An 11,119-nucleotide genomic window follows, 5' to 3' on the forward strand; every position below is an offset into this window, starting at 1 on the left:
GGTGGAGAACGGGGAGCGGTTGCCTAACGTGTGCAGAATTTCCAACTAGATTGAACTTAAATGTTGAACTTAAATGGATAGAGGTGATGGTAGCACATTATGGTGAGTGTAATTAACATCACTGAATTATGGGTGTGTTTGTAGTTGAAAAGAGAAGTTTAGGGTTGTGTAAGTCACTAGAAGGAAAGTGAGAGGATAAAACATGGGACTGTAAAACATGGTGAAACCTGTGGTGGACAATCACTGATTAATAGTACAAATATAAAAATGTTCTTTTATGAACTAGAACAAATATATGTCACTATTACAAGGAGTTAATAATAGAGTGGTATATGGAGGGAAATGCACCTAATGCAAACTATGGACTGTAGTTTACAGTAATATTTTAATATTCTTTCATCAATAGTAACAAATGTACCACCCCAATGCTAGGGGTCAATAATAGTGGGTGGGGAAGGATATGGGTGCATTTTTCTTTTAGAGTAATAAAACTGTCCTCAAATTGATTGTGGCAATGAATGCACAACTCTGTGATGATACTGTGAACCACTGATTGTATACTATGGATGGATTGTATGGTGTGTGAATATACCTCAATAAAACTGCTTAAAAAATCAGCATACAGGCACAAAAAGAGAAATATTATATACTACCACTAATGTGAACTTTGAAAAATGTAAAACAAATGGTTTATAATGTAGAATGTAGGGGAACTAGCAGTAGAGAGCAATTAAGGAAGGGGGAACAATAATCCAAGAAGAACAGATAAGCTATTTAACGTTCTGGGGATGCCCAGAAATGACTATGGTCTGTTAATTTCTGATGGATGTAGTAGGAACAAGTTCACTGAAATGTTGCTATATTATGTAACTTTCTTGGGGTAAAGTAGGAACATGTTGGAAGTTAAGCAGTTATCTTAGGTTAGTTGTCTTTTTCTTACTCCCTTGTTATGGTCTCTTTGAAATGTTCTTTTATTGTATGTTTGTGTTCTTTTTAACTTTTGTTTTTCATACAGTTGATTTAAAAAAGAAGGGAAAGTTAAAAAAAAAAAAAGAAAAAGAAAAAAGACAAACAAGGAAAAAAAAAAAAAAAGATGTAGTGTCCCCTTGAGGAGCCTGTGGAGAATGCAGGGGTATTTGCCTACCCCACCTCCATGGTTGCTAACATGACCACAGACATAGGGGACTGGTGGTTTGATGGGTTGAGCCCTCTACCATAAGTTTTACCCTTGGGAAGACGGTTGCTGCAAAGGAGAGGCTAGGCCTCCCTGTATTTGTGCCTAAGAGTCTCCTCCCGAATGCCTCTTTGTTGCTCAGATGTGGCCCTCTCTCTCTGGCTAAGCCAACTTGAAAGGTGAAATCACTGCCCTCCCCCCTACGTGGGATCAGACACCCAGGGAAGTGAATCTCCCTGGCAACGTGGAATATGACTCCCGGGGAGGAATGTAGACCCGGCATCGTGGGATGGAGAACATCTTCTTGACCAAAAGGGGGATATGAAAGGAAATGAAATAAGCTTCAGTGGCAGAGAGATTCCAAAACGAGCCGAGAGATCACTCTGGTGGGCACTCTTACGCACACTTTAGACAACCTTTTTTAGGTTCTAAAGTATTGGGGTAGCAGGTGGTGGATACCTGAAACTATTAAACTACAACCCAGAACCCATGAATCTCGAAGACAGTTGTATAAAAATGTAGCTTATGAGGGGTGACAGTGGGATTGGGAATGCCATAAGGACCAAACTCCACTTTGTCTAGTTTATGGATGGATGTGTAGAAAAGTAGGGGAAGGAAACAAACAGACAAAGGTACCCAGTGTTCTTTTTTACTTCAATTGCTCTTTTTCACTCTAATTATTATTCTTGTTATTTTTGTGTGTGTGCTAATGAAGGTGTCAGGGATTGATTTAGGTGATGAATGTACAACTATGTAATGGTACTGTAAACAATCGAAAGTACAATTTGTTTTGTATGACTGCGTGGTATGTGAATATATCTCAATAAAATGATGATTAAAAAAAAAAATCAGCATATATACTTCATAGAGGCTATTAGAGAATCGATGACTTGTGCATGTGTGCATCTATGCCGAATATCAGAACATCTTTGGAGACATGTCTCTGATAGGCTGCCCCTGTCCCTGACCCTGGGTTCAGAATCACTGGGTTTGCAAGATGTTAAGAATAAGATGGGTGTTGGCCACGTGAATCAAGTGGATGCAGAAGAAAGACTAGATGATGGCTTGAGGTCTTTCCAACTTCAAAATTCTTTAAGAATGCTCCCCCCCAAATGACCAGAGACTAACTCCAAGATCTCCCTTGGTAACCCAGCGTGTCATGGCTCCCTGTAAATCAGGATATTTCTGTAACATCCACCTTGAATCCTCCTTCTTGTATATCAACACTTTAAGCTCAGAGGATTGGTGCCTTCAGCCCGTCGATGAGTGACAACTGAACTTACTATGTGTCCGGCTTTGGAGGATACACATAAGACATGGGCTTATGTCTTTCTCTGGACTCCAAGAAGCTCCCCAATCTCAATGGAGGAACTAGAGGAACGTCTAGAGAGCAAACAAAAGTCCCTCTTCGTGGGGCCTTTGTGGGGCCTGGTTACTCTGAGCAGCACCAGGCCAGCGTGGGCTGATGTAGATAAGGAATAGCTCCTTAGTAATAATGACAGCAGCTAACATCTACTGGTCTTTCACTACATGCCAGGAGCTGATTAAGTGCTTTTTGTGTATTGCACCATTTAATCCTCACAATGTGCCCTATTGATAGATTCTATCTGTATCACCTTTTCACAGATGGGGAAACTGAGACACGGAGAGTGTTAAGTAACTTGCATAGTCATATAGTTGGTAGGTGGCAGAGCTGGGATTCAAATCCAGGCAGCCTGGCTCCAAAACCAGGCACTCAGCCTCTATCCCTCTACCATCCCCTGAGGGGGCTCAACTAATTCTTGAAGAATGAGAGATCTTAGATGGGCAAAATACCAAGGGGTAGGGGTTCCATAAACCTGCAATTGTCTGGTAATCCTGATGGTGTGACTTTAGACAAATTAACTTTCTCAGCCTCAGTTTCCTCATCCATTAAATGGGCCTAGCATCTTCTTCATAAAGTGGTGGGACTGAGATAATGCATTTAGAGCATAGTTCAAGGGGTGTCATTATTTAAAATGGAGATGGGGTGAGGGGCACAGCCTGACCGTCACCCAGCATCAAGGATGGACATGGAGATATGTGGGCTGGGAGGGTGGCGGGGAGGGGGTTGGTCAAGAGAGAATGCAGGATGGGTATGATAGGTGAGTGGGGAGAAAAGTTGGACGGGAAGCCTGAGGCCAGGTTGTTGAGGACCTTGAAAGCTACCATAAAATGTTCTACAGCTCTTCAAAATGACAGGTGTGTGGAATTTGTTGACATATGGAACTGTCTGCTTGGGGGAAAAAAATAGAATGCAAAATAGTATGTACAGACCGACAGCTGTGTAAACATGTAAGCTCAGAGATCAGAAGGGCATCTGGAGTGCTGTACATATTCCAGGTCACCACTTTTTATTTACTTATTTTTCTGTGAAAGATGTTTGGGCACCTAATGAAAACTAAGGATAAACAGGAAGCCAGGCCAAGGGGTTTCATGTTTAACCTGTGGGCATCAGTGGAGAGGCAATGCAGATTCTTTTGTTTTACTTGTTTATTTTTAAATTGAGATATAATTCACACACCATAAAATTCACCCTTTTATATTTTTGTATATGCATTAGGTTGTGCAACCATCACCAGTCACTGCAGATTCTTGGGCAGTAAAATGGCCTCACGGAGCAGTGAATTAAGAAGACATCTGTCCCTCTTTCCCTGTTCCCTCATTTCTCTCTCTGGTCCCTTTCAGAATGCCCAGGAGAACCATGGGCTGGCTGTGCCCACCCCCTCTGTCCCAGAAGGTTTTGTGAACAAAGATGTGACAGGTAAGAGGACCCTGGGCTTGGGGCTTGTCCATCTTTCCTCTTTGGGCCTGATTGCAAAAGCCAAGCATTTGGACCACCTCCCCAACTGGTGACAGATCTGGAGCCTCTAGTCACAGCCACTCTCTTTGTCCTCAGGCCTCCTGGCTACTGGCTGCAGTGGGGCTGGGAGTTAAGGCGGAGGGGCTGGGTGGGAGTTGAGAGCCAGGGTCGGCTAAGGCCCACTCCCAGTGGGAGCAGGATGGTGAGGGGACAAGGCCCAGAGCAGGCACAAGGTAACATAAGTGACCGAGAGAATCTACAGTGGGACAGACCTGGCTCTGTGCCCCCCACCCCTCTTCTTAACTCCTTGCACCTGGACAGCTTCAAATGAACACTGGAAACAATTCTAGCTCTTGAGGAGTAAATGAAGTATTGGATGGGACAGAAGTCACTTCATGTCACACCTCTGCTCAAAACCTGCTCTGATTTCCCATGTCTTTGCAAGGACTGCCAGAACTGGCCTCCCCAGGCCTCATCTCCTACTCTGGTTCCCTGTCTTTCTCTGCTCCAGCCACCCCAGGCTTCTTGTTCTTAAAAACCCCAGGCACATTTTCATGTCTGCACTGTGGTTCCCTCTGCCTAGAAAACTCATTCCCCAGACATCTGTACGGCTCACCCCTCAGCCCTTCCATGTTTGCTTGAATGATACCTCCTCAGTAAGGTCTTCTCTGACCACCTCTAGCACCCCTTTCTGTTTTCCACCCCCATAGCACTCATCATCTAAAGTGGCAATCGCTTACTAGTTTATGATGTCCATTGTCTGCCTCTCTTCATTAAAACATGCTCTAGGAGGGCATTTTTACCAGCTGTATCCCAGCTCCCCATTTGGTGCCTGACCCCTGGGTGCTGATGAATGTTGGTTACTCCCTTCCTTGCTCTCAGCAGGACATACAGGTGCCTCAGTCTGTTTTTATTTTAGTGTCAGAGAATCCCAAGGAGCCCTTTGGAGCTGCACATTCCCCAGGTTTATGCTCTGTGTAGGAGCTGAGAGAGGGGAGATAAGGACAGGTGCCCCTAAGAGGGGAACAGCCAGGGCCCCCTGGCAGTCTGCAGACCTGGGGAGAGGCTGGGCATTGGGTCTGAGATGGGAGCCAAACAAGAGAGCAGTGGGGCTGGGGCACTCCGCCTCCCTTCAGTGTCCGGGCTGCTGTCCTTCTGCACAGCCCATTCCACCCCACAGTCCAGAATCTCCTCCAGAATCTTCCAGGAGCTAGGAAAGTTCTTGTAGATTCAGGGCCTTTAGACAGCAGGAGGCCAAAGAAGTTGTTTGTGCAAATTGTTTCCTCCTCCTTACGGGTCTTTAACCCAGCCTTCCTCACTGAGGAGGTCCTGGGCCCTTGAGCCTTGTCCATGACTTCCTATAGCTCCCCCCATTGTCCCCGTCTGTCTAAGACAGGTCTGAAAAGTTAAGCACAGGTGGTAGTAGTCAAGGTGGTTACTGTATATTGTCTACTATGAGCCCCACACTGTGAATTCTCTTAAATAAGAGAATTAAATCCTCACAACAGCTTTATGAAGTAAGTACTAGTGTCGTGCCCATTTTATAGATGATGAGACTGAGGCTCAGCAAAGTTAATGGTGTGTTCAACGTCACACATCCGGTAAGTGGTAGAGCTGGGATGTGAACACACACCTTTCTGGCTTTGTACCAGTCAGGGTCCTGGCAAGAAGCAGATGGCACACTCAAGTGGTAACTGAAGCGAGATTAGCAAAGGGATGATATACGAGAGTGTGAGCAGGGTTACGGAACCGAAGTGGATGGGGATGCCCCAGGGACTGGCAACAGTGGGGGCTGCTACTATCCCTGAGCTGTGGCTGTAGCTGTGGGACAGGGGCCAGCCGACAGGAACTGGGGTGTGCAGTGGAGGAGCACAACTGCTGCCAACCTGCGTGGGAGCTAGGGGAATAAATACCCCCAAGCCCCCCACCCTCTGATCTGCTAGTGGCTCCCTTTGGCCGGACCCACTATGGAGGGTAAGGGAGCCCCTGCAGAGCAGGGCTGAGAAGGGCGGACGTGATTCTGGAGGGGGTAGATGGAGAGTATTCAGTACAGTCCTCAGAGGCGGGGGTCCCCAGCCAGGACAGCTTTGGTGACACTGGCACTCCCTCACTTGGTGTGCAGTAGGAAAGGTGTGAAATGAGCCAGCTCTTCTCTTGAATGTGACTCCCCCCCGCCGACCTACCCGGGGTAGCCAGCGATTGCCAAGGCGGTCTGCCTAATCCTTCCTCTTCATGTCCCCCCTCCCTTCTCCCAGGTTCCAGCTCTCTCGTCAATGGCAACCTCCGATTGTACAGCTCTGTGGGTGACCTGAGGCCTGGGTACTATGGCCAGAACCCATCCATCCCCCCACCTCCCCCAGGCCCAGCCCCAGGGCCACCCCCAGCCACCTCCAAACTTCCAGAAGAGTCCCCACCCCCACCTCCACCTCCCATGGCTCCTCCCCCACCTCCCCTGCTGCTGGAACCCGAACCCCCACCCCCACCCCTGCCCAGCATGGCCCCACCTCCACCCCCAGTACTGGGGGCCTTATCCCCCCCATCTACACTTTCCTCCCCCTCCACTCCCACCCCTCCTGACTTCATTCCCCCTGCCCCACCCTTGGCATCTCTAGCCCCACCTCCCCCTTTGCCAGCCCCAGCACCCCTAGCTCCAGTGTCTCCTCGTATACCCATGGGGCCTCTCCTCTTTCCCCCCGGGGTGGTCACCAAGTGGAAATCAGAGGTCACACTGAATGGCAGACAGCCAGAGGCCCCCAGAACTAGCCCCCCCAGGAGCCCCGCTGAACCAAAGGGGAGACCCCTGGGACCCCAGCCAGAGCCCCACCTCACTTTCCCCCGTTCGTTCAAGGTGCCTCCCCCAACCCCAGTTAGGACTTCGTCCATCCCAGTCCAAGAAGTACAAGAGGCTCCTCCAGAGAAAGAAGGGGCTACCAAGAAGGCCCCCAGCAGACTCCCGCTGCCTCCCAGCTTCCACATCCGCCCTGCCTCCCAGGCCTACCCGGACAGGGCTCCAGAGTCAGACAGCCCAGGGGAGCTCAGAGCAGCAGTCCTGGCCAGCCCCAGGCCAGGCCAGGGCCAGTCCAGGACAAATGAACAAGCTGAGGCTCTGCCCCCAGCCCCTCCCTTCCCCCCACCTGCACCCCCACTCCCTCCCCCAGCACCCCCCCTTCCTCCCGCTGCCCCTCCTTTGCCTTCTGCTGAGAAGGCAGCCCCTCCACCTGCTGGGTTTGTGAAAAGCCCCAAATCCAGCTCTCCTGCTCCCAAACCCAAGCCCAAGCCCCCCAGCCCAGAGAACACAGCCTCTTCAGCCCCCGTGGACTGGCGGGACCCCAGCCAGATGGAAAAGCTGCGGAGCGAGCTGGCAGCCTATCTCTGTGGCTCCAGGAGAGAGGACCGACTCCTTGGTCACAGGCAAGGCCTAACGGTGGCCTCTCAGGGCAGGAAGGGCCCCAGCCTGCCAGGGAAGGAGCCTCCCCCAAGCCCACCAGAGAACGAGATTCCCCCGAACCTGCCGGAGGAGTCACGCTCGAACCTGCCAGAGAGGGAGATTCCCCCAAGTGCTCCTGAGAAGAAGAGTCCCCAGAGCACTGCCAGCCTGACCCTCCCCCCTGTGGACTACACCCCCCAAGACTTCCCAACCCCTAGGGTCAAGTGGATCCGAAATGAGCTGGAGGCCAGGTTTTCATTGTCAGCAGAGAAAGAAGTCAAGCCCAACCCCCTGCCAGAAGGCGGAAGAATCTTTGAAAATGGGGCCAATAATGGCAAATTCTCCAAGCCTGTGGCTAAGAATCTGCCACCCCCAGCCACCACACCTCTGCCAACCAAGCCACTCCAGACCAAGCCCACGCCTGGGCCAGTCACGTCACCCAAGGCCACGCCTGGACCAACCACCCCATCTAAGCTCACAGCTGGGCCAGCCCCACCACCCAAGCCCATGCCTGGGCCAACCACCCCACCTAAGCCCACCCCCGGGCCAGCCATACCATCCACAGCCACAACTCTGCCCAGCACATCATCCCAGCCGATAGAAGAGAAAGGCCCAGTCCTTGCTGGGCATGAGAAGCCAGTGGAATTTCAAGGACTTGCAGTGCCCACCCAGCGAGAGGCTGAGGGGTCTCCCCCAGAGGCCAGTCAGCTGCCCACTCAGGGAGGCCCCTCATCTCCAGTCGTCGCACCAAAGACGTCCCCTGGCAGAGAAGAGGTGCTGTTTCTCTACAAGCCGCACCGCAGCCAGAACACCTCCAGCAGAGAGGTTGCCGTGGTGATGCCCACCCTGGCCAGGGGTGAGACTGCAGGGTCAGGGGAGACCATGGAGGTGAAGGAGTCCCAGGGGCTTCTGTCTGCCAAACCCCCCTGCTCAGCCCAGCCTGCCGATGAACCCCTCAGGCACCCGGTGACTGGGGAAGTGGTGGAGTGGGGCTCCCCGATGGCCCTGCTTCTCGCAGCCAGGCAGAGGGCACAAAAGGGACGGCCTGGAGGGGCTGCCCTGGGCCGGTCCTCCCTGCCAGGGAGTATCCGCAGCCATAGCCGACAACCGGAGACTGGCTCTGACAGCATCTTCTACAGCGAGGGCCGGCCCAACTCCTTCATTGTGGTCCCCAAGCTTTCCAAGGAGGCCCAGGGCTCCCTGCCGGCCTCTACAGCTCAGCCCACGGTCCCCACTCAGTGGACGCCCCAGCCCCGCAGAGACCCAGAAGGCACAGAGCCAAGCCGCTGGCACAACGGGACAAGGACGGAGCCCAAGGCCCCTGTGGCCTGGGAGAGACCAGCTCCCTCCAACCTCCCCCAGAGTCGCCCACTGCCCAAGTCCTTCTCGTCCCCACCATCTCCATCCTACAAGAGGGAGGAGGAGGAGTTCCGCTTTGAGGTCATCCCCCCGCCGCCGGAGTTCAGTAACGACCCTGAGCCCCCGGCCGCGGTTCTTCAGGATTTGGGTCGCCGGAGCCCCCCTCCCCGGAACCACTTCTCAGACTTGGGGCAGCCCCTGGACTCGGGCCCCGCGGCCACCCCAGCTCGCGGCTTCTCGCGCTTTCCTGCGGGGGCTCGCCACGCTGGGGCCGGCGGCCTGGAGCGCTCCTCGGGCGGGGGCCGTTCTCTCATCAAGAAGCGCCTGTACGTCGGGGAGGCACCCCGCGGCCCCGGGCTACCCCGCGGCGCCAGCGGCCGCAGCCGCAGCTCCCCCAACTGCTTCGGGCCCCCGCCCCCAGGGCCCTTCCGAGCTGCCGCGGCTCCCGAGATGCGGCGCGTCAACTCGGCGGGCCGGACGCCCCCCGGCGGCCTGCAGACCCGGAGGACGTCCCTGGAGAGCTCCGTCCGCGGCGCGCCCTACGCGGGGGGCGGGGGCGCCGGAGAGGCCAAGTACAAAGCGCCCGGCGGCGATTACGGCTTCGCCCCTGCAGTGAGCAGGTGAGCTGCGGGTGGTGGCGGTGGGGCAGGGAGGAGTGATGGAGGGAACCCCCAGGTGGGAAGCCAGGTGAGGCGGAGACACAGCCCTCGGCCCACAGAGGCGCTGACCAGGCCACGGTCAGGGTCAGTCGGGGGGCATCTGGTTTTCTATCCTCTGGCTTTCAGGACAGAGAGAAGGGGGAGGGGGGGTCCCACTTTACCTGGAGAGGATGCTGTTGGTGTTTCCCCTACCTGCTTCCTGCTCTCCTTTATCTTACTTATTCTCTTTCCCCACTCTCCTTCTCTACCACCAGCTCCCTGTCCTCTCTTCTGGCTCCCACCCCCTGGAGCCGGTGGGTTTCAGGCTAAGGGCATGGGAGTGGGGGGAGACTTGAGCAGCCCTTGGGTGGAGGGATTTCCGAGAAACCAAGAGATGGATCCAGATCCAGGCTAGAAGAGGAGCTGGAAGTTCCCAGGCATGCACTCTGTGGTCACAGGGCAACCTTGTATCTGATGAACAAATGCAGGAGTCTGGGGTCTCACTCTGGGACCGACAAGCCCAGGGTGTGTGGGGTTAAAAACAACAGTGCTGAGCCACCTCTGTACCTCTTGTGCCTTGAAGTTGGTGGGAGGGGTGTTGATTAACCAGCCACAAACATTAACCTCACCTCATTCTTTCCCCCCAGGTCTCCTCATAGCACCGCCCACTATGGCAGCCCCATCAACACGTTCACCGTGAGGCCTGGGACCCGCCATCCCATTTCCTATGCCTACACAGGGGCCCATCAAAAAGCCCCATCCTGAGACCTGGGTTCTCTCAGCTCTGCTCTGAGGGGTCGGATCTGGGCACTTGTTTTTGTGGGGGGTGGGATGGGGGGTGGGAGGTGTTAAGGCAGCCTGACAGACACAGACACAGACACAGAGGAATCTTTGTTCCTTGAAGACAGATGGACAACCAAGTGAGAAGCTGTGGCCCGGGGGGAATCAAGAGTGGACTTTTGTTTCCCAAAGCAATTGTGTGGCTATGGGCCATTTTGCATATTGGGGTGGCAGGTGGAAGGAGGGAGGACAGGAGGAACTTTTAAGGACCTGGAGCCTGAATTTCTGCTGTCTGGTACTATCTGCTTTATCAAGACTTACTTAAAGCAGTCTTGCAAGCATGGCCTCTATCCCAGTCTAAAAGCAAGGGGTGGGGAGCTAACTGAATTGGAACCCAACAGGAAAGCTGTGATTGCCTGCCAGGCCCTCACAAAGGGGGCTGCAGGAAGCTACAGCTTGATCTCTTTAGCCTCAACCAGTTCACCAGTTGCCACCCCAAGAGGCTAATCCTGGGGTTCCTAGCAGAAGCCACATGCATGTGCAGCATGTGGAGAAAGTCCTGGAACAGGAGCACTTTTCATTGGCCAAGGGCCAGGGTAGGGTGATTGATCGGTCATTTCTCCCTTTCTCTCTCCCTGAGCCCTTAGCTACTGGGAGGCAAGAGAGAGGGGACTTGGCGGGTCTGGGATGGGAAACAGGCTTGCTTTTCTCCTCAGACCCAGGTGGCCGTGATTTGGGGGATCAGACCTGAGGAGCCAGAGGCCTGGGGCTTGCAAACAGAGGCCTTAAGAGACCAAGTCCCACACAGGATTCAGAGGAGGTGTCATCCCCAAACCACCCCTCCCAACCCTGATACTACAGGTCACCAATATTACTGAGGCCTTAAAATGTGTGCTCAAGATGCTGGAAGGTCTTGGAGA

The 11,119-nt window shown here is 53.2% G+C and overlaps 1 protein-coding gene across 1 annotated transcript in view; it reads left to right on the plus strand.

Moving 5' to 3' along the window:
• Positions 1–10,223, plus strand: part of C7H6orf132 (chromosome 7 C6orf132 homolog) — a 33,884-nt gene extending 23,661 nt beyond the window's left edge. Inside the window, exons 3-5 of the mRNA XM_037844589.1 lie at positions 3,881–3,956; positions 6,251–9,401; positions 10,067–10,223. Coding sequence (XP_037700517.1) covers positions 3,881–3,956; positions 6,251–9,401; positions 10,067–10,184 — 3,345 coding nt within the window. The 3' untranslated portion in view covers positions 10,185–10,223. The remainder of the gene's footprint in view (positions 1–3,880; positions 3,957–6,250; positions 9,402–10,066) is intronic.
• The last annotated feature ends 896 nt before the right edge of the window (positions 10,224–11,119 follow it).

The sequence above is a fragment of the Choloepus didactylus genome, chromosome 7 (genome assembly GCF_015220235.1).
Source record: "Choloepus didactylus isolate mChoDid1 chromosome 7, mChoDid1.pri, whole genome shotgun sequence".
Classification (NCBI taxonomy): Eukaryota; Metazoa; Chordata; class Mammalia; order Pilosa; family Megalonychidae; genus Choloepus; species Choloepus didactylus.